Source organism: Thermobia domestica, chromosome 7, assembly GCF_964235325.1.
Source record: "Thermobia domestica chromosome 7, izTheDome1.hap1.1, whole genome shotgun sequence".
Lineage (NCBI taxonomy): Eukaryota > Metazoa > Arthropoda > Insecta > Zygentoma > Lepismatidae > Thermobia > Thermobia domestica.
In genome coordinates, this window is record NC_137460.1 from 85,902,056 (window position 1) to 85,925,075 (window position 23,020).

At 35.2% G+C, this 23,020-nt stretch overlaps 1 protein-coding gene across 1 annotated transcript in view; it reads left to right on the plus strand.

Moving 5' to 3' along the window:
* Positions 1-23,020, plus strand: part of LOC145690261 (band 7 protein AGAP004871-like) — an 82,047-nt gene that overhangs the window by 42,451 nt on the left and 16,576 nt on the right. Inside the window, exons 3-4 of the mRNA XM_081764988.1 lie at positions 127-282; positions 4,895-4,992. Of these exons, the coding sequence (XP_081621114.1) occupies positions 127-282; positions 4,895-4,992 (254 nt within the window). The remainder of the gene's footprint in view (positions 1-126; positions 283-4,894; positions 4,993-23,020) is intronic.

Sequence of the window (23,020 nt, forward strand, 5' to 3'; positions counted from 1 at the left end):
TATCATACTGTTTATTTATTTTAATTATAGGAACTACATCTGTCCAAAAAAGATCGTATTTTCTCGTTGGTGTGTGGTGTTTCCATGTTTCACGTTTGATTTTATTAATTGTATATTCTTTTGTAGGTTGTGGCAGAGTATGAAAGAGCTGTTGTATTTCGATTAGGTCGCTTGCGAGCGGGAGGTGCTCGAGGACCTGGATTATTCTTCGTTTTGCCTTGTATTGATAACTACATCAAACTTGACCTTCGAACCGTCTTCTTCGATGTTCCACCGCAAGAAGTGAGTGCTTTACATACCATTAGAAATCTGCATTAATTCATAATCCTAGTACCGGTAGAAATTACAGCAAGTTTGTTCATTTTATGGTAAAAGTGTAGTACTTTCACGTTTGTATAACATGAAAAATCGTTGAATTCAAGTGTATGCTGCTTAGAATAACAATTCTATTTTGATCGTTTTGTGTAGTCTGTAATCAGAAGGGAGGGAATGCTTTATTATCAACAATCCAAATCTGTTGATTAAACAGTTCATAGCTACGACGATAATTGAATTTCTTCACAAAATTTAGAACAACACAACGTAATGTAGCGAAATTTGCCATTCAGTGAGCATCAGGCCCGCAACTAGAGGGGGGCTAGGGGGTTCCTGGCCCCCCTAAACTTTTCGTGGCCCCTCCAGACCTTAACACAAAATACTATTATTAATACAAAAAACACAATTTAGCTATTTCTAAGAGAATGTTTAATTACTTGGCCCCCCAATCATATTCATGCCCTCCCAAACCTCTGTGGCTGGTTGCGGGCCTGGTGAGCATAAAACAAAATATTGGCAATAATGATAACGAAGTGTGATAAATCCCGTACACACTATGATTTTGATGTACAAGATGTTTAGTAGCGATAAGCATTAGAACATATCCGACTGAAAGTAGAAGACATGAAGACTCCTTGAACAAATAGGCGTACATTTTTCCTCTATAGCTCCAATAAGATTGTTAGTAAGGACTATTCTTCTGAAAAACCCCGCACCTGCAGATTCATTATTAGTGAAAAATTAAGCTGTGTGATGTATACGACAAGGGTATTTCAAACATCTACGACAGGTTCAGATCTGGTGAGCAAGCATTCTATTAAATCCGATTATCTTTTTCGTCTAAGAGATTCTTCACAGTTCTCGCAGGGTGAGGCTGTATATTGTCATACATGTAAAGGAGTAAGGAGTAAATGACGCAGAATATTCTCTCATTATTAGTATGTGATGTTAATGTACGTACGTGAACAACGCACTCAACAAAACGTCAACTCAACCCGCAATCTGATATTTCAAGAGAAAGGGTATGTAAATAAAAAAAAAAAAAAAATATTGAGAACTTTGCCCTTGCTAAATGAAGTCATAAGAAACTCAAGTGATATTCATCGAAGAACATAACCCACCCCTACTGGTTCCAGTTACACTTCACGTGTTACTGAAACCATCTGTGATCCTTACGTTTGTTTCGAGCTAAATGCAACTCCCGCTAGTTCAACTTTCGAGATTGTGTCATGGGTAAACTGGTTTAGTAGTAACTAGGAAAATCCGATTATGTCCGCCATAAAAATGTATACACTTTTTTGTCATATTGTATCAGGATACTGGCATTGACAATTGTACTCAGATTCTCCGCTGACATAATAGTTTAACTTTTTTTATTAGTAAAAAGTGAAATGAAATCTTTAAGTTTTACGCTTATGCCGTATAGACTAAAGAAGACGGTGACGATGAACAATGAAAAAAATGGTAGAATGAAGAAAAGTGGAAGGAAACGGGAGAACTCACGCTTACGGTGTTTGTCCATCACAAAGTTTACTCGGCACGAGCTGGGATCGAACTTTTTTTTATTAGTGTATTACTACACATTAAATCAAACAATATGTATTTATCAAGCTCAAGGGATTGGGCAATTACACCCTTCTGTCCTGCCGAAATGACTTCCCTGGAACTGGAACTTTGCTTCCAATTACGGAAAAGAAATGAATAACACTCATTTCTGTCAGTAATTTTTAGAGCTCTGCGCCCTCATTACAGACTTTGGGAAGTACAAAACCTACTGCCGGTATGAGTATCTTAGCTTGCAGTCTTTGAAAAAGGGAAAGAATGCAAATAAGGGCGTTTATGAAGCGATGGGAACATTTTGTGACTTTTTTCAGACTCTCAAAGTTTATTTCAGATTAAACGAATAAAAAATACGGTTTTAGAGCTATAAACCTTGTAAGCTGGTTTCTGTTTTTTTTTTCTTCGCCCGAACGGAAAGAGTATATTACTATACCACAAAGCTTAAACAAGGACAGGGGGAGTAAGGAGTGAGTTGAATAGAATACCAGAAGTAATTAGTCGATGAGAAGTGTATTTCTGAATGCATAAGCACACGGCGCAAGAGTTTGTTCCTAAGATGGACTTTTGTAACTTCATCGAACTGTACCAAAGGCGCACTTGCTTTCAACTAGATCAACAGGGAGAATTATATGCGTAAAGAGTCCGTATTCTAAATCGAAGCATTATCCAGTACTGTCTATCGACCTGTGTGCATTTTTCTTAAAACTCTATTACTTAACACATAGACTACTCTCAACATTAATTATAAAATTGAAGTTATTAGGCCTTATGCAGAGTCGTTCTGACGCGTGATTAATGCCATACTAAAGAGTTCAACTAACATATGTTTCCTGCAGTAGTCAGGTCTTTAGTATGACGCTAATCATACGTCAAAATGACTCTGCAATGTCTATAGAACTCTACCGTTCACTTCATCAGTTACAATATACAAAGGAAAATTAGCACCAAGAATTCGCATACCTAGTAATAAAAATTAAATGCACAGAAATTGTAGCTTCTTTATAAAATATGAGTATAATCACTGTCTGAAATAAACTCACATTATGAATTTCTCGAACACCGTTAACTATCGGTTAACATTATGAAGTGAAGGGAATCTGGTAAAAGTTGGGTTAGCCTCATCAACAGCTTCATTCTAAAATTTAAGCTACCTTGAAGAGTATCACACCTGGCTTTTTTTTTAGAAAGAAAATGCTCGATGGTCTTCTCTTATGAGCAACGGGAAGACCCCGGTTCGATTCCCGGCGGGAGCGCATGTGGTTCAGATTCCACGTTAAGCTTGTAGATCCATTTCTCATAATAGCCTCGGTGTTGAACGGGACACAAAACTCCAATCCAGTCCAATCTTATGAGCAATAGATGTAGAAATGTGAAAGTACAATATTTACAATTTTCATATTTTGTAAATTCTTATAGAATGTTTGCTTATTTAGTAATATGAATATACGTTTTGTGTTCCAATTTTAGACAAATCTATTCTATGCGTGCTTGTCTGATAGTGATTATATCTATCTATCTATCTATCTATCTATCTATCTATCTATCTATCTATCTATCTATCTATCTATCTATCTATCTATCTATCTATCTATCTATCTATATCTATCTATCTATATATATATATATATATATATATATATATATATATATATATATATATATATATATATATTGTTTTCTTATGAATAAGCTACAATTCCTGTGGATTTAATTTTGACTATTAGCTATGTAAGTTTACGATCTTAATTGTTTTCCTTTACGTCGTGGCCGATGGAGGGAAAAGAAAAATTCTTGAACTTTTTACAGGATAAAAATCCGGCATAGTGATAAGTTTCATTTTATTATTAAGTTTATAATAATATGACAGATATTATTAGTATTCCTGTCCATTATTTTATTAGAATCACGCTAGAGGGTATTATACGAAGCTCGTAATGTTAGTACTGTACATCCATCCGTCCGTTACTAGATACAATAATAGTTGAACTAAAGCCACTTGTCGAATTCTGTTTCTTGCAACACCTACAGCGATAATCTCGGTCGAATTCCTTAATTGATTCAATTCGTTAACCCATTCACGTGTAACGGTGATTATTCGCATCCTGTTTCAAATCTATAACATTCCCTAGGTTCTATGCAACCTACAGAATAGCAAGGAAAGATTGGTTGCCTATAATAAAAGGATATATAGCATTTAGCTTTTCTTACTGTCATTTATCTCGGTCGAGTTCAGTAGTGGAGTGAATCCAGTTGATATCTTCACGGCTAACGGTGGCTATCCATATCCCCATATATACCCTATATATATATATATATATATATATATATATATATATATATATATATATATATATATATATATATATATAATTTTCTGCGCCAATATTGTGGGTGAATTTATGCCACCGGATGTTGTATTTCTTTTGAATGTGGGGGCCGCGGTGGCTCAGTGGTAGAGCGTTCACCTCTGGTGCTAGGGGTCTCGGGTTCAAACCCTGCTCCCGCCAAGTGAACTTTGTGGTGGACAAACACCGTGTGCGTGGGTTTTCTCGGGGTTCTCCCGTTTCCTCCCACTTTCTTCATTCCACCATTTCATTCATTACTCATTATCACCGTCTCCTTTAGCCTAACCGGCATAATCGTGGGACGTAAAACTCAAAATTTCATTTCATTTCATTTTTTCTTTTGAATGTGAATCTACATGTTAAAATAAATCTTCCACTTTCCTTGTTTAGAAACTCTTTACTAGAATTAAAACGTGTACACCTTAATGTCATATTGTTACAGATTTGTTGAGTAATTTAAATGTAACTTTTTTCTTCCTTCATTTTATTTTATTTATTTTATTTATTTATTTATTTTATGAAAGTCTTGTGCTAGAAGCAGAGGATGTTATGAATGTACACTTAGGACTTTTATTTATTGATGAAAACTTATATTTTCTACAACATTGTCTGCTTTTTCTTCTTAATCTCTTAATTTTGATTGCTGACTGTACTTATGTTTTCGTTGATAACAGATTCTTACTAAAGACAGTGTGACTGTCACTGTTGATGCCGTTGTGTACTACAAAATTTTTGATCCACTTATGAGTGTCAATAACGTCCGTAACTACAGGTAATATCCATAATACTATTTTTTCTCTTTTTTTTAAAAAAAAATAATTCTTACGTTTAGTGGTGGCTCATGTGGGAAGTCTTATCGCCAAAAAAAAATAATAAAATAAAATAAAATAAAATAAAATAAACTTTTATAGCTACAAGGGAAGAAGTTCTCTTTCCTTATTTTATAGCGATATAATTAACTTTTTACCAATGTGACTTCCCTCAAGAGCCGGTGCTTACTACTCTCTAAAATCGTTCTAGTATAAGGAAAAGTTGCAAGAAGGGTAGAGTACAAGATCTAAGCTATATTGTAAAATACCCAAAATTCAAACATGCATTTTGGTAATTTATTTTGTTTATTGTAAAACAAGGAAGCGATAGTCAAACTGTTTGTTTAAGCAAATAAAATAAAATAAAAATAAAAACATAACGTAGGCATCACACCACAGTTATAGGAATTTTTCCTATAAGGAAACAGCAAAGTAAGACATTTCATAAGAAGACCTGAGCTAAAGTCTACGCTACAACCAGGAAGCCTCCGAATCCCGGAAAGGGGTTGTGCTGGTTCAGGAGAGAGAGTTGACTGAGGAGTAGGAATTAAGATCGCAGAGTGAAAAGACATCGATTACAGATCATCAAAGTTAAACTACCTGTCAGTATTACATCCATTTACGATGTGGGTTACATGCACAGGACCGACACGGCGTAGGATCGACACGGCATAGGATCGACACGGCGTAGGATCGACACGGCATAGGATCGACACGGCATAGGATCGACACGGCACAGAACCGAAACGGCACAGGATCGACACGGCATAGGATCGACAGCAGAACTTTCATACGATCGAAATAATAAAAAATACATTATTTTATAATTACGCAATATTAAGTAACAATTATTTTCTCAAGGATATATAGGAGAGAACCGTCATACGATCGAAACGGCATAGGAACGAAACGGCGTAGGATCGACACGGCATAGGACCGAAACGGCACAGGGCCGACACGGCATAGGACCGAAACGGCACAGGATCGACACGGCACAGGACCGAAACGGCATAGGATCGACACGGCACAGGATCGACATTCTGTAGGGTGGTCAACACTTTCTGAAAATATCAATATCGCATATCCCTCACCTTGAATTTGTGGATATAAAAAATTGTAAGGATAAATAATTCTAAATGGTCTATTTTTAAAAAAAAATATATATATATACAAATTGTATAAAAATATTGTGCGTAATATATCCATGCCGTAATAAATACACCTTTAATTTTGTGATATTAAAAAAAATACGCTAAATAACTCAAATAGTTGATTCGAGGTTTTCAATACCGAATAAATAATATTATTTGTCTGATATTTTTATAATGCTGTAATTTTTTATGTATACTAAGTTGAAGTATGTACATGTAACTGCAATTTTAAAACTGTAGGCTTAGAATTTGCGTTTGGATTTTTTTTTTTAAGCGAAGCAATGCACCTATGTTAAGTTGCCTCCTTTCAAATTTCGAATTGAAATCGGAAGCCAATCGTTTGTTTTTCGTTTGTTATTGACTTTTTTGAAGAAAAATAGTAAAAATCGTATCTTTCTTAAAACATAAAGAGATGTTTACAAAATAAAGTTGGTATATGGCCAAATTTACCCTTGTTCCTCCACTTAAAATTTTGATTGAAAATCAAAATCAATTGTTTGATATGCGTATGCTACTAATTATTTTGAAAAAGAATAGTCTGTTTCGAAAAACATAAAGAGTCTTTTCAAGAGAAATGGGTGATGGAATTTCATATTGGCTCCACTTTAAAGTCTCGAATCAAAACCGAAGCCAAGCGTTTCTTATTGATTGTTTTTAAGAGCAAATCGCTTGTTTCGAAAAAAATAGAGAAAGAGATTTACAAAATAAATTTAGAATGTGATCAAATTCAATCTGATTCCTTTACTTTCGATTCAAGACCAAAATCAATCGTCTGATATGGATTTGTTGTTGCTTGTTTGGAAGAAAAGTAATTTGATTCGAAAAACATAAGAATATAATTAAGAAATAATGTTGATGAAGGTGATTTGTTTCGGGGCGGTTTGCTTATTTTGAAGAAAAAAATCACTTGTTTCAAAACAACCAGTAAAATATATCTATTTCCAGGATACATTTGGTGGTCAACTTCATACTGTTTTTTCTGCTTTTAAATATCGATTCAATACTCAAGCTAATAACATGTTTTCCGTTTTTATTGATTGGTTTGAAGAGGAAATAGTTTGTTTTGAAAATTATTAAGAGTCATTTACAAAATAAGGTTGGGTGGGCCAACTTTTTGGTGGTATTTCAAATTTCGATTTAAAATCAAACTCAATCATTTATTTTTCGTTCGTTATTGATTGTTTTGAAGAAAAACTAAGAACCATTAAAGAAATTTTTATAGTAAAGGTGGTGCACTTCAAATTTCGTTCAAAGCATAAAACGGTTAAAATAATAAGAGAAACACAATCAGTACTCTACGCAAATGTTTAGGGAGTTCAGGGGCTTTAGGAACACAAGTTTATATAATATCAAGTGTTTATATATATAAACGTGCTAATATGATAAACGTGCTTAATTTTGCATAATACCTTGCTCAAGGGGGGTTTCAAAGTCCTTAATCCCTTTACTTCAGTACGCCACTAAACATCAATTATAAGTCATTCGTTATCCAAATTGTACTTCTTGTACTGATTCAATCCTTAATTTTAAAGTTCAAAATTATATGAGCACTTATTATGCTATTGGAAAAGAGCACATATTTTATGACAGTGCAAGGTAGTTTCTTGTTTTAACAATTGAAAGAAAGGAAAACACCAATAAAAGTAATAATAATACCTGACACGAATTCCGATAGTAAATCATATTTTATTATCTTATTTGAAACTTTGAGAAAATTGAAGCTCTACACCGAATACAAATTGGATAATAAGCAATGCTTTATAATTGCTTGATAAATTTCAAATTGAGAACAAAGAGAGTGATACTGTTTAAAAGAAAGATTGGATAAAAACAAGAATTTTAGGAATGATCTAAAAAATGGATCAAAGTATTATGATCTTGGCTAATATTAATTTTTGGATCAGTTACCATAAAATATTCGAACGGTCTCTAAATCGAGTTTTCTCCAGATATGTAGTTCTCCAGGTATAAGGAGTACAAGAAAAATTTCGATTAATTAAATATTTTGGATTTTTTTTATAACGGGCCACAAAATTTTTGGACGGTCCCTAAATTGACTTTTCATATTTTTTACGCAAATGGCATATCACACTGAGTTAAGTGATATCTTGGGTTGGGTTACACTATATGTAGTTCTCCATATATAAGACATACAATAAAATTATTGATTTAATGAAATATATTGGACTTTTTGGATCAGGGGCTACAAACGTTTGGACGGTCCCTAAATCAAGGTTTCGTATTACTTTCGGAATAAGCACATCATGCTGAGTTAAGTGATAGTTTTGGTTTGGCTGCACTATATGTAGTTCTTCAGATATAAGACGTACAAGATTTTTTTTAATTGAACGAAATATATTAGATTTTTTGGATCAAGGGCAACAGAATTTTTGAATGGTCCCTAAATCGAGCTTTCGTTTTATCCAGGCACTAAGCACATCATACTGAGTTCAGTCATAGTTTAGGTTTGGGTACACTATATGTTGTTCTCCAGATATAAAGCCTACAAGAAATTTATTGTCTGAAATATATTGGATCTTTTGATCCAATAATAGTCCTTCATCCTCCATTTACACATTAAGCAAGTAACAGTATAACGTGTACATTACGTGATACAATTTGTATTTTATGGTGTGATGTTTAATAATAAATTATTAACAGAATACCCGTTCTTCGCACGGGGAGAATAGTTTCATTTTGAGCATAAAGGGCAATGGAATCTGAGTATGGATTTAAACTGCATCGGGAGTGTTACTGTTCGTCTGAGTGACTCCAAATACTATTTCATCGACACTAATATCGGTATTATTTTTTATCATTATATATATAGTGTGTAACTTCATTAATGTAATGAACGTCTGGAGGTGATTCCTGGACTCGGAAGAAGAATTTAAATGAAACGAAGTCTTTAGCTTATCATAATTATAACTTCTATGCCAATGGTAACGGATGATCAATCAACGGCTTCTTGTTCAACTTAAGAGTGTGTAAAAATGAGAAAAAAATAATTTTGATCCAGAGTAGGTTTATAACGACTGTGCATAAGACAGTCAGGGGCAAAAGATCATGTACGATGAACTAGAGTATAAGGGATTCTTCACATAACAACAGTGATTCCCACAAATTATGTGAATATAATTTGAGCCAAAGTAAGCTAGATTAAAAGATTTCCTCCCCGTAATGCGTAAATTCGTGGAAGATAATAACTACGAGTACAGAAGGAATGAAACTCGACGATACTCAAGGTTTTGCGCGTGTTGCACAAGGAAAGAAAGAAATACAATTTCAAATTATCGATTTATTCTGTTTCGGAGAAGGTAGGATAACTGAAATACTCAGAGGTACCTTGTACAGTATTTGTGCAATGCAGTATGTGTACACGAGACAGCTATGAAGAATAACAGTTCACAGTCTGATATTGTCGACCGTTGACCGCATTGCAAAGATGACATCGGCGAAGCAAATTTTTCCGCGTGTGATCAAGCACATCTGAAATTTCGTAGATGATTGCCGCAGCTATATTACATCGAGCTACAAGTTCTTCGACTGTCGTGGCCGGAGTTTCATACGTATCCCCGAAATAAAAAATCAAGCAGCGTGAGGTAGAATGAACGAGGTTGTCATAACACAGGTTTTTCTCTCCCAATCTGGGAATGTTTCATTTAGGTAAGTCAGCATATTCCTGTCAAAATGTGCAGGTGTACTATCATACTGAAATCACATCTGCTGTCTTATGTTCAAGGGCACATGTTCTATCAATTTTGGGAGAAAATTATGTAAAAATAAAAGATACGTACTCCCACACAGGCAGACCGATAATAAATAAGATCCTACCACAAAATTATCCACCACACCACACCAAATTTCTGCTGCTGATCGTTTACTAGAGTTGCATGTGGGTTTTTACGCCATACACATGATAGTTTCAAGACGGTTTTGATCATTCGACGTACGCTGTCTTCAAGTTCAGCTGTCCATATGGGGCTATTTCCTCCGATTTCACGTACGAGAAACCGAAGGGACCCCTCTCTCGAAGTCGAATATGGAGGCGTGGAAAAATACAAGGAAAGTTACTCTCTTTTGAGGGCGACGGTCACCATATAAACGCCTCACTTCTGGGCTATTGCCCTTTGCTACTCCATAAATGAGTTGCATATCTGCCATATCTGTTTATTAAACGTGTTTAATAATTACAGCAAATGAAATATGTTTATAATAGAATGTGAAAGAATACAGTTTTAAAAGAATTAAACTACGTCAACATGTTAAAATAATTAAAATAACCTAATTAATCAGCCACTTTGTACTCTCGTTTGCTTAACTGGATGAACCGAGGCCTAAAGGAAAAAGAGTTTTCTGCCCAAATCTCATAAGCAGTGGGATATTTTAATATTATAGAAACTGACCCTCCTTTCGCTTAGAAGTGTAATTTTCAAGACGCTGAAACATATAGTATTTTATTACTTTTAGTTAAAAGTTCAAATGCCGAGTTGCACGCATCTAGCTTAAACAAATCCTTCCTTAATTTATTTACATATTTTCTGAGTAAGTAATGGGGAAATCGAACATAAAAAAATGTGCTCCCTTTGCTCTTTCCCTTTTATGTGTTCAATTTTCAATTTTCAATTTTCAGTTTTTTTTTTTTTTTTAAATAGGAAAGCTTATATGCCAAGTTTTATTTTACTAGCTTTAGAAACTTGCGAGATACACTACCCTTTAAAAAAATCTTACCCCACCCTTTTTACGATACTTATTTCCAAAAATTCTTTCTTATGTACTGCTTTCATAAGAAAATTATATTTTATAACTAAAATTTATCGCCTCTACTTGTAGTAGTATGCCCAAAAATCACTCATCTTTACTCTTTTATATAAGAGTACAGAAGATAAATACAGTCAAACAAATGGACTTCCATGAACAGTTTCCGATTTCTTATAACTAACTTATTCGTACATTTCCCACAAGCTGTGGTTTTAAATTTACGCTCTGTCAAGGTCCAGGTTTCAAAAAGGAAGTAACTGGAAATACAATAATATTATGTATTTATGTACATGTGTAATATGTATAAATTTATTGTCTTATTGAAGCTTTCGTAATCTGAAAATAAACTTTTGATTTGATTTGAAAATAAAAATCAAGCTCCCCTAGAAAAAATTGCAGGCTACACCCCTAAATGACTATGTAGTAATTTCTGCAAAAATGGCACAGGACCTAAAATTTAGGTCTAGTGCCTATATTTTTAGGACTTGTGCCGTTTAGAACTTATGAATGTCACCCAATGTATTGCATAGTAAATGTTCTTTGTTCAATTTTAAATCTACTGCGTTCTTTATGTATACCGTTGGTATTTAATGTTCACTCGTGAAATGTCTAGTGAGCTTTTGTCTTAATTAATTAAACTTTGGTGGATTTTTGTCTTACTCTTAATAAAATTCGCTCCACACAGTATATATTGAAATTCTGAATGTTTTCTTGCTTTCAGAAGTCTGGTAAAATATGCTTTTTAAACATTTTTTCAATTTTTTATTTATTTATTTTTGTTTTAGGAATTTGTCTTGGGATTCTCGTATCTCCATTCGAAAGAAACGAATTTCTTAACTAACTATGTAATTAATTCTTAGAATGAAATAAGTTGTATTATGTAATTCAAGTATAAGTGCAGAACAGATAGTGATAATAATAATCTTAGTAGTACAAATATAGCTGTTATTGTTGGAATTAGCTACGTTCGTGATATTATTGCCAACTAGTTGCTGCATCGTCGCAATTTCGTGGGGTGGTGGCGAATTTCAGAACTAAAGCAAGTGAATGAAAAAGGCACAAGACCTAAACGGCACAAGTCCTAAAAGGCAGAAGTCCTAAACGCCAGAAGTCCTAAAAATCATATCGCGGCACAAGTCCTAAACGGCAGAAATCCTAAAAATCATACCGTGCCACAAGTCCTAAACTGCAGAAGTACTAAAATTCAGGTCTAGTGCCTATATTTTTAGGAGTTCTGCCGTTTAGGACTTCTGGATGACACCCGACACATCATGCTGCCTCAGTGATGGTTTGGTGGGGAGTGAGCTACTCAAGCACAACCCAGCTGTATTTTTGCGAACAAGGTGTTAAAACATCTGCCAAGGTATACCAGAACACAGTGCTAACACCTATAGTGTAACCACTATCTGCTACCATGTTCCCTGGAGAAAGGTGGACCTTCCAACAGGATTCCGCTCCAGGCCACACAGCGAAACCAACTTAGGACTGGCTGGCGCGGAACGTCCCTCACTTTATTTCTACCACTGATTGGCCTTCTAGCAGCCCGGATCTTAACCCGTTGGACTACAAACTTTGGGCAGTACTTCAGGCAAAGGTCTGCCATAAACGGCATCCATCTGTCGACAGTCAGAAACAATCTTGGCCCGAGCAGTGAACAATTTTCCCATGGACAGTTTTGGGTAAGTTACATGTAAAAATGTAACGCGTTACAAGTAACTTTACTTTTTCCTAAAATGTAACGCGTTACTTGCCCCCAAAAAGTAACTGTTACTTTACTTCGAAAGTAACGCGTTACTTTTAGGTCTGAAACTTAGAATATGTGAACAAATGTTATCACTTCAATTTTCCGTACTACTATTACTATCGCTTTTATTATTATTATTATTATTATTATTATTATTATTATTATTATTATTATTATTATTATTATTATTATTATTATTATTATTATTTCCCTTTCTGAATTGCTTTATGTAAATGCAAGGACACATTTTTACTTGACAGCTATAAGTTATGAATATTTTCATATAAGGTAACATTGGCTAAAATGCCATACTGCGTTACTCGTAGGGATGGGCTAGGGTAACCAGACGTACTGATTTTCGCAGTACAGTACTGTTTTTCAAAGAGCTGTCCTGCGTGTTGCGAAGATGTCTAGGAAATCGAGAAATATCCTTCTTCTTTAAAATGCCCTGCGAAATGTCCAGAGTTAATTTATTTGCAATATCTTAATGTTTCATTCTTTATTCACAATATTTTGAATCAAACACACTCTTTTCCTGAATGATGAACCGCTGTGTTTTTTAACACTCCTCAGAAGACTAGGGATGGAGAACAATCAACAAACCATTTTTTACAATACATCGCTTTTACTGAGAAGGCCTTGTTGAGATATCGGTAAAGTAGGAAAGGTTTCTTATTGAACTTATGACAGTGATGCTAACCAAGTTAAATAGAAGTTCCTTTGTGCCGGTCTAAATTTTCTTTCATTTCTTAAAATAATACCACGCTTCGAAATTTATTATTATTATTATTTAGCCCAACACGAACTTTGACTGTACGTTCATAAAATAAACCAATTTGTTATTCATCAAAGCATTTGGAGTTGTGTTTAATTCCTTTAATAATTTTGTTCAGTGCTTCTTCTTAACAAAAATGTTCATTAACTTAAGGTTAACATTAATTGAAATAATGATATGCGTATTGCCGACGCAGTAAGATATCATATACAGTACTATTATACTTGTGTCCTACTTTTCGATTGTTAGAATGTGGTCATCCTACGATGGGCACGAGTGAGTACGAGCGAGTATTCTTTTGCAACTCGATTCGACTAAAAACAGACATCTTTGAACGCGATTCGAAAAATTTCCTCCAACTCGACTCGAATTCGGGTCGAGTCGAACCAAATCTGGTTTGTAGTTTCGAGTATTCTCTTCAAGTATCTTGCATAAACAATATAGGTTATCAATGATACTAGTACTACTACTAGTACAACTTTTATTATTATTATTAATAATAATAAATAATAATTATAATTATAATTATAACAACACTGTGTTTAAACATGAAAGAAACGCGGTCTGTGTTTGAATACTAAAAAACTAGTTGATTGCTAACCTCGGTAGTCGTGAATTCTAGGAGTCAAGGATATTGTTCACGAGCTTGTGAATTTGGGTTGAGGGTTTAGGTTGAGTATTCGGGCTCGAGCCAAACATTGTTAAAAGTTATAGGGCACTGGCCAAATATCTTCAAAACTGTTCGGCCCGGGTTTACAATTGTAAACAACTTGAGCAGCTGGGCTCACAGCTCACTCACTATGGACCCGAACCAAGAAGTGAGCCGAGCCAACAGCTCACCGAACCGTGTCAGCAAGAGCCTTCGGCCCAGATGAGCCGAACCGAGCAGATGGTTCATCCAACCAAGCCAGCTCGAGCCGATGGTTCACCCCAAGCGAGCCGGCTCGAGCCATCGGCTCAGTTATTACTTCCCAACTGAGCTTCTTATTAAAAAAGTCTCTTGTGGTCTCAATATCGAGACGAGAAGACATGCGAGCATGTTTCCTCTAGTGAGCAACATTAAAAGTATTCCATATTACTACTTAGCTTACATTTCTCATGGCTTTCGCTTTCTAGTGGAATCAGGCCATGATTTCAAAACGAGTTAAAACGTAATAATAATAATAATAATAATAATAATAATAATAATAATAATAATAATAATAATAATAATAATAATAATAATAATAATAATAATAATAATAAGTATTCCATACATATAGAAATGCTTTTGACCAAGCACACAAGAAATTATATTTTGTCCATTTAGCACTATCATTCTTTTGTCACTCACAATTATTAATATTCATATAGTAAATATCTTATAATTCTTATATTTTAAAATCAATTGACAGGTCTCTGATTGCTTTTATGAGAAATAAATATTTGGTTTTATAGATACTACGCAGTGGGGATGATCGTGCGTCGTTTCGGTCCTATACCGTTTCGGTCCTGCGCCGTGTCGATCCTGTGCCGTGTCGATCCTGTGCCGTTTCGTTCCTATGCCGTGTCGATCCTGTGCCGTTTCGGTCCTATGCCGTGTCGGCTCTATGCCGTTTCGATCGTACGTATTCTATGCATATAACTTGCACAGGCATAGAATCGACAGTTTATAATTTGTAAGAGCAAAGATTAAACAGATAATAAAAATATTATTTTTTTAGGCAGATGATTAAAAGTTAAATTATTTCAGAGCAGCGGCGTGAGAGCAAAACGGCACAGGATCGACACGGCATAGGATCGACACGGCATAGGACCGAAACGGCACAGGATCGACACGGCACAGGACCGAAACAGGTTTCTGAGCTGAATTGTCGGTCGTATGCCGTGTCGATCCTGTGCCGTGTCGATCCTGTGCCGCATCCCCTACGATGTTGGATAGTCATAATGGTTATGACATTACGATTTAGTAGATTTTTATAATTAAAACCATTTCGAGTCTTGATAGCTTCTGGTGTGATGTCGAAAATATCCAAATTAAATTGATTATTTCATTTCTTATCCTAAGGAGATTAGTAAAATTCATGGTTGAGTTTTTTTTTGTTTTTTTTTAACACACGGTGTTACGAATTTCAGATGAGCTACGCTCTGCTCCCAAGCATAAAAAGTTTCTAAAATACTAAGTCATTTCACTTTGGAATTTGTAGCACACATTATAGTGGAAGCATCCAGTTCTACCCATTTATGGGTAAAATCAAGATTCCGGAACAACATTAATTAGATTATGGTCATTTTACCACATATATTTTGATTTCGGGACTCTTGCTAGTTTTATAGGCCATTCAAGTTACATTAAATTAGATACATCATGCGTGATTCCAATGACTCATACATTTATCTTCAAGAAAAAGTTCTTTCTTCAGGAGTATAAAATTGTATTTTAATACAGAAGTGAAAAGGAATAAATAATTTTATTTTGAGTCTATAAAATAGCCCTACAGAATTTTAATTCAACTAAATACAATAAAATACTTTTTTCAGAATTTTACTTTAAAAAAAATAGGTCCTAAATTTTATTTCAGTGACGGAAAACAATGGCGTTCCATTTCGGTACATTTGAAGATGTGCCCTGAAATCCAATGCCGAAAATCTGAAGGAACCGGATTGATGGCTGAATGTTTGAATGCCAATCCTTAGAATTAGTGCAGAATGTGAAATGAAATTCCGTATCATCATGCAAAAATGATACATTTTTCTCCCTCGTGTTCGTGAACGTCCTGTTGTAATTTATTTTTATCCATATTATACTTTGTATTTAGTGATGATAGATTGTAATACTTACTAGAGCTCTTCTGTTTCAACTGTGCCCTTTTCTGACGCTGCTGTCGATATGTGATTTCCCGTATCTCCCTCGAAAGAGGAGGTACAAGTTGTTGCGCCCGAGATCTTTCAATTGTTAGATGCGGAAGCGTTGCCAGAATGAATTATTTCACGGACTTCGCTGTCCTCTGTCTTATTAGCCATTCTAAGTAGCCTACGATCTTCACTCGTCAAGACCAAACGATTGAATGACAAATTGGCAACACAGCCAAGGTCATTCACTTCTTTTCCATAAGCAAATGGAGAATTTCCTCTCTCAGAGGGTGCCGAGGGTGAGGCCGAAGTATGTTTCGCATATTTTCCAAGGACACAGATGAGATAGACAATCTCTAGCTGAGGATATGACGGCTCTGCAAGTATGTATACTCATGTCCAAATTTATTGTCGCATGTCTATAAATAAGTTGTTCTAGGAATATAATTTGATAACGAATTCGCCCGATATTTCTTATAATATTAGTATATGTATAATCGGCAAACACATGTATGTGGCAAATTTCATGTCAAAAGATTAGTAAATAAGAACAATAAAACGAAAATAAAACTTTCTTGTCCATTTAGTAACATTTTGTTTTACTCATTATAATTTCCGTATTTATAATTCTTTTCCTGTGAAATTTACCACAAATATACATTTTCCAATTATAGATATAGTATCAGTATTAAAAGTACCCTGCAAAATCATTATCAAATTATATTTTTACATGAAGACAGTTATAGATATGCGAAAATAATTTTGGACATGAGTGTACATTACGACATAGTAGTACTGGGAGGCATACCATACCGCCCACTGAGTTAGCAAAAAAAAAAAAAAATTAGATGACTTTGTTTGGGGGCAATATCCTTTGAGGTACCTAGGACCACCTCTTCTAAATTTTCGCAGCGGTGTCTTGGTCCGCTTCTTAGATTTCGAGAGGAGTACACAGGACTGTCCTCAATTTTTATAGTGGCCCAGTTCAAAAATTTAGTATGGTAGTATAGGACCGGGATATGTACCTCTCTAAGTTTGAACTCCATCTCGTTCCTATTCATGGATAAACTATTGCCAAAAATGTAAATTGCGGATGTTTTCGACCTATTTTATTCTTTTTGATGAGGCTTTATTACTTTATATGGTTATATTTAAGAGTATAGAGTTTATTTTGTATCATAAGACACCGATACATTGGTACTCCCCTTTCAAATTTTGGGAGAAGTAGATACAAATACCTCCTAAATTTAGAAATTGTCCAAAAAAAAATAATTGAAATGTGTTCTCTACAACTCTAATATATACCACTGTAAGTTTGGGTAGTCTATCTTGTTTCCGTTTACGAGAATAAAATTGCCAAAATTTCAAAATTTGGATGTTTTTACTTAATTTATCTCCTTTGATGGGTGTTTATCACGTTATATGGTTATACAGTTGAGGATAGGAGTCTATTCCCTTTTATAAGACATGGGTACATTGACGTGCCAATTAAATTTGGGGATTGTGAAAAAATACGAGGGGCTGCTGAAAAGTCTCTTGCTTTGTCAAGAGAAACAAGTGTCAGAAATCCGAGATTACATATTTATTCAACGTATTCCCCATTGAGATCAATGCACTTTTGACAGCGTTGTTGAAGCTTTCCTAACCCATGCAAAAAAAAAAAAAAAAAAAAAATTGATTGTACCTCAAACAAGCTCTCAGCAGCCTGTGTAACATCAGAAATGTCCTCAAAAGGGTGACTCTTCAAGTGCTTTTTCAATTTGAGAAATAGAAAATAATCAGAAGATGCCAAGTCTAGGGACAAAAGTAGGTGGTGGACCAATTGGAATCCCAGGGTGGCCAATTTGACAGCAACAATGTCGGACTTGTGTACAGCATCATGATCCCTATTGTGAGTTTTCCACGACCTTTCATCTTAATTGCCTCCTGGTCTAGAAGATTAGCATATAGAGGGTATAGATCCGCCATTCGGTGATAGAGGCGCCATTCGGTAGGTAGTCCATCATTATAATGCTATCTTTGTCCCAGTAAACGGACGCCAATATCTTTTGGCCGATTTCTGGGTACGGAACTTTTTTGGGGGGCGGGAGGAACCATTTTGGCCCCATTTTTTTAACTGTTCCTTGATTTCGCAATCATAAATATGGAGTCACGTTTCATCCTCTGTCATTAGTCTAGCCAAAAAGTCATTTGTCTTTTTAAAATGGGTCAAAGTGGCTTTAGGTGCTTCGACACGTTCCTTCTTTTGATCGGCATCCATTTCGCTGAAAGCTTGCGCATGTTTAGGACTGCGGTAATAGTATAACCAACTCGCTCCCTGGAGATGTCCAGTATCTGGGAATCTTTTTGGTGAATATTCGACGGTCCTCAAGAATCAGCGCATTGACAGCTTCGCATGTTTGTTGATCTGTTGAGGTTGACGGATGTCCGCTGCGGGGCTCATCTTCCACCGTGAAATGATCAGTCTTAAAACGTGATGTAATGAAATTTTAAGAACTGAGTTTTTTTTTATAAAAAAAATATATTGTATAAACAAACATATTAAGAAGTCTTATTTCAATGTTAAAGTTACTTAAATAATCAATATTATTTTGTATGGTTTTAGAGAATAGCAGTTGTATAAAAAATGTATAAAACACTTCGTTAATTAAGTAATGGAATTCTAGATAGAACAAAAAAAAATTTTTAGTCAAACAGTGTTAATTTATCATTAGCTAATGAGGTTCTCAGGCAATCACGTAGAGTTGAAAGCCGTTGGGAGAAAAAGAAAAAAGCTATTATAGAGAACGTCAGGGTCAGAACGATGTAAATCATCAGATATAAAACGGTACGGGAAAGACCAGGCATCGTCCAGAAATCATCCAGAATTCAATCAGATTCCTAATTCAAATTCAGCGACTCAGACATGGGTAGACAACCTAAAACTGCACAACCGATATTCATTTTACTGTAAGTTGTATTTTTCATCTTTTTATATTAAATGCTGTCACTTTACAGTTCCAAGTTTAACGTATTGGTTTCCTGCGTAATGATAGAAAGTTGTTTTATTTTATGTTTTTTGTCTTTAATTTTATGTAAATAGAGCCTTGGATTTTGTGGGGAAAAAAGGGACATTAATTTTTTGATTTACCTTTACCTCACATACATATATTTCAATATATGACAGGCACAGATACTTTTCTATCGAGTACTTGGCTCCCGAGAATAATTCAAAATTCTAAATCCTAACTACCACACTATTTAAACATGACTCCCAGACGAAAGGATACAGGTTGGACTCTATATCAAGTGACAGTATTTTATATACATTAATTCTTTGTACCAGACCAGATTTCATATTTCTCTTCCTTTTTCGGTATTTTTTTCAATAGTGGTATAGTTCAGTGCATTTGCATTTTTCTTATAGTATTGCCAGTTACACGTAGTCTTGCACAAACAATGGGCATAAACAGTCATGTAGTTTTCCTGCAGTCTTTGACGGTTCTTCCTGCTACCACTTTTAACCTACACACTAACAGTACTACATCCCATCTCATGACCTCAGATCATGTAACTAGTACTCCATCCAATACTGTTTCCTAACCTTCACCCGAAGTCACTTTGGGCCCAGCGTCCATTTCGGTTAATCCCAACTCTCTCACAACACTTTTAGAGAGGGCGCATTTGTTTATTACGAATTTCGAACGCAGAGCTAAAATATCTGGTTGGTCCGAAGACAGAATGAAGTCGGAATGAAGAATACCTATGTTTACTGACTGGGGAATGTAGATCAAATGAAAACAGAACAGTCTCCTGCGTAAGTTGACAGTTAAAACAAGAATAAACATGATCGAATATCATTGATATAGCAAGCAGCAAGAGCAATGAGTACTTACGGACTTTTGGCCAAGTGTGCATTTACTTTTCGCCTTCTTGTGATAGCGGCATTCTTCACCAGTGCTGCTGTGGAAATCATATCTCAAAATTGTTCTCTAAGGAATCCGTGACGCAATCATTAGACCTTGTTGAAAGTGCATATTTAAGTGGTGTGTACGTGACTTAGTTTATGCTGATAACGACCGTTACTCCTTTCTAGTTTTAGAAATAATGCATGTTGAAATGTAGTTTTTTCATGCTTCTGAATAGCCGCAGTCTAAAAGTTTAAACTTTTGCCGACACGTCCATATGAACTTTCTTATTTTGATATGAGAAAGCAACTCTTACAATATGTCAGTGTCGTTCATTAAGTATATTGAGTCTAATGTACTTATTTCTCTTACTGCATCCTCTTTTGGCTCTTTCTGTCACACTTTTCACCTCGTGGGACACACTGGTTGCGGAACACTGGATTAGGTTCATGTAAAAATGCGACATGGAGACCACACAAATGCGAGGGATTTTCCTTTTAAGAGTTCAAACTGGGACATTTTGCTAATCTATTCGCCAGAAACCTCAACAGTAGATTTGGACCAGGAGTAGTGAATGAACATACCATACGCTGTTGATGTGTAAAGTTTCGTGCCGGTAACACACCATTGAACATTGAAGTCCACGGACACCGACCAACAGCGTGATCGTCAGTTTGTCGAGCATATACTAGACGAAGATTTCCAAACATGGTGATTGAAATACAGTCAATACATTTAGGCTTCTCTCTCTCCGCATATTCTCCTTTCTCCCTCCTGAGATCTTAATGAACAATAGATACAGACTTCCGAAAAAGATTCTTGCTATTTAAGGCGAAATGCGTATGCACGATGATAGTCTTTTGGCGTACCGGTACCTGTGCAACAGATAAGATGGAAAAGTAAAACTCATGGTTGCCACCAAGAGCGCCCATGTTATGGTTTATAGAGGGGAGCAAGTATAAGCGACATTTGGAATGTAGTCTCAAAATTTTGCGGTAACTATTCTAAAAAATCGATAGGGTTTTCCTTCTTCCGAAGTACAATTTCCTCTAGATGGGGCAAGCGCCCCACCTTGACCTCCTTGATGACCGCCCTTGGTTGACACATAAGTTGACATCAACTAACAAGAACCACTGTCTGAAAGTGAAATTTTCTGAGTATATGGAAGAACCGGAAAGATTGTTTGGGTACATTAACACTTTTGATGAAAATGGATCTGCTACGTTAATCAGAGATCACAACAGTTTTGCATCGTGATCAATGAACAGGATAGATCCCATAACCATTTTTCCAACCACAGGTTTCTGTTTCTTCTATCTTAATCTATGTTATCATCATGTCTTTCTTATTCTAAGTGACATGTTCACTGTTCGAATCGTTACAGTGTTGGATTTCGTGAAACGTTCTGGAAACCTGTTCACAAACAACCAGCAATAATGGTCGACAAACATAATGTTCTAAGTTTCATTTCAATACACGCTTACATTATGTACTTCAACACACACCCTCAAAGACGAGGCAGACTGTCCATGAACTGCAGTATAAAACCCTTCTTCACCCACAATATTGTCCTGACACCTTTCGGTATTTCGATCACTTTTGTCACGGATAAATTTTTTTGCCGCTTCAACGTGCGATCTACTATTTCTTCGTATCGCCAGACTCCAGATTCTTTCGTCATGGAATCCAATCATTGGTTGAGACATGACAGAAATGTGTAGACAAAGAAAGAGAAGAAATTAGTTACAGGCATGCTGCAGTCTCACTATGATGAATTACACTAAATAGAAAAAGTTATCGTTATCAAACCAGCCGATGACAAATTATTGTAGCTGAGCTTTTGAACTTGTAGTTTGAGACTACTGAATAAAATAGTATTGTGAGTTTCAGTTTTTTGAATCTTTGAAAGTGATATGTTAGTTGGATATTTTAATTGCATCTACACTATTTTGATAATGTATGTTCGTAACACCGATTTTGTTTGCTTGACCCTGTAAATTGGTTTGGTTAGTTTAACACACCTTTTTGGCACAAACGTGATATATAAATCTTACGTTGAATTAAAATACATTAGCTTCAATCCATCGCGAATTGAATCTGGGACCATGCTGGGACTTTATATGTTTTTCCACAAGGAGGCACATGGGATTTTTTTGTTTTGATTTGGTAAAAATATTGTGAATAGAAGTAAACTTTAAAAATATACCTAAAGAATGAGTGCGAACCAATACATAAGTCAATAATTTGTAACCCAAGAAATTTAATGAAATATTGTTCATATGTTCTCACGTAAGAAGAGAAAGGTTGCCTATGACTTTTCATTCAGTCTTATAATACCAGTATTTCAGTCTCCGTTCTGTTCTAGAATTGTATGGTTTTTCGTTCATACATCTATTATACTTTCGAAGTACTCATGGGATTTCATGCACCTAAACTTTTAGAATTTATTTATTTGAAAAAAAAATCACTCCATAGCCATACTTGTGAATATGATCGCAATCCTTGCTTAATATGAAGTAAAAAAAAAACTATTTTTTAACATGCTGAAAAGTTCAGACGTTCAGCTACAATAATTTGTCATCGGCTGGTTTGATAACGACAACCTTTTCTATTTAATTCATGGTAATGAGACAGCAGCGTGCCTGTACCTCAGTTTTTCTCTGCTTGCCTGAGTTCGAAATGGATCTGTCTACTGTTAAACGAAAGGGAGGGGATGGAATGAGCAAGTATACAAGAGCTATTACCGATAGTACTCTGGTTCTGAGTAGATAAAAGAAAAAAGCTTAACGAAAGTTGCTTTCTTGTGTTGGTTCAGTTCTTATGAACATCTTATAGGTATCC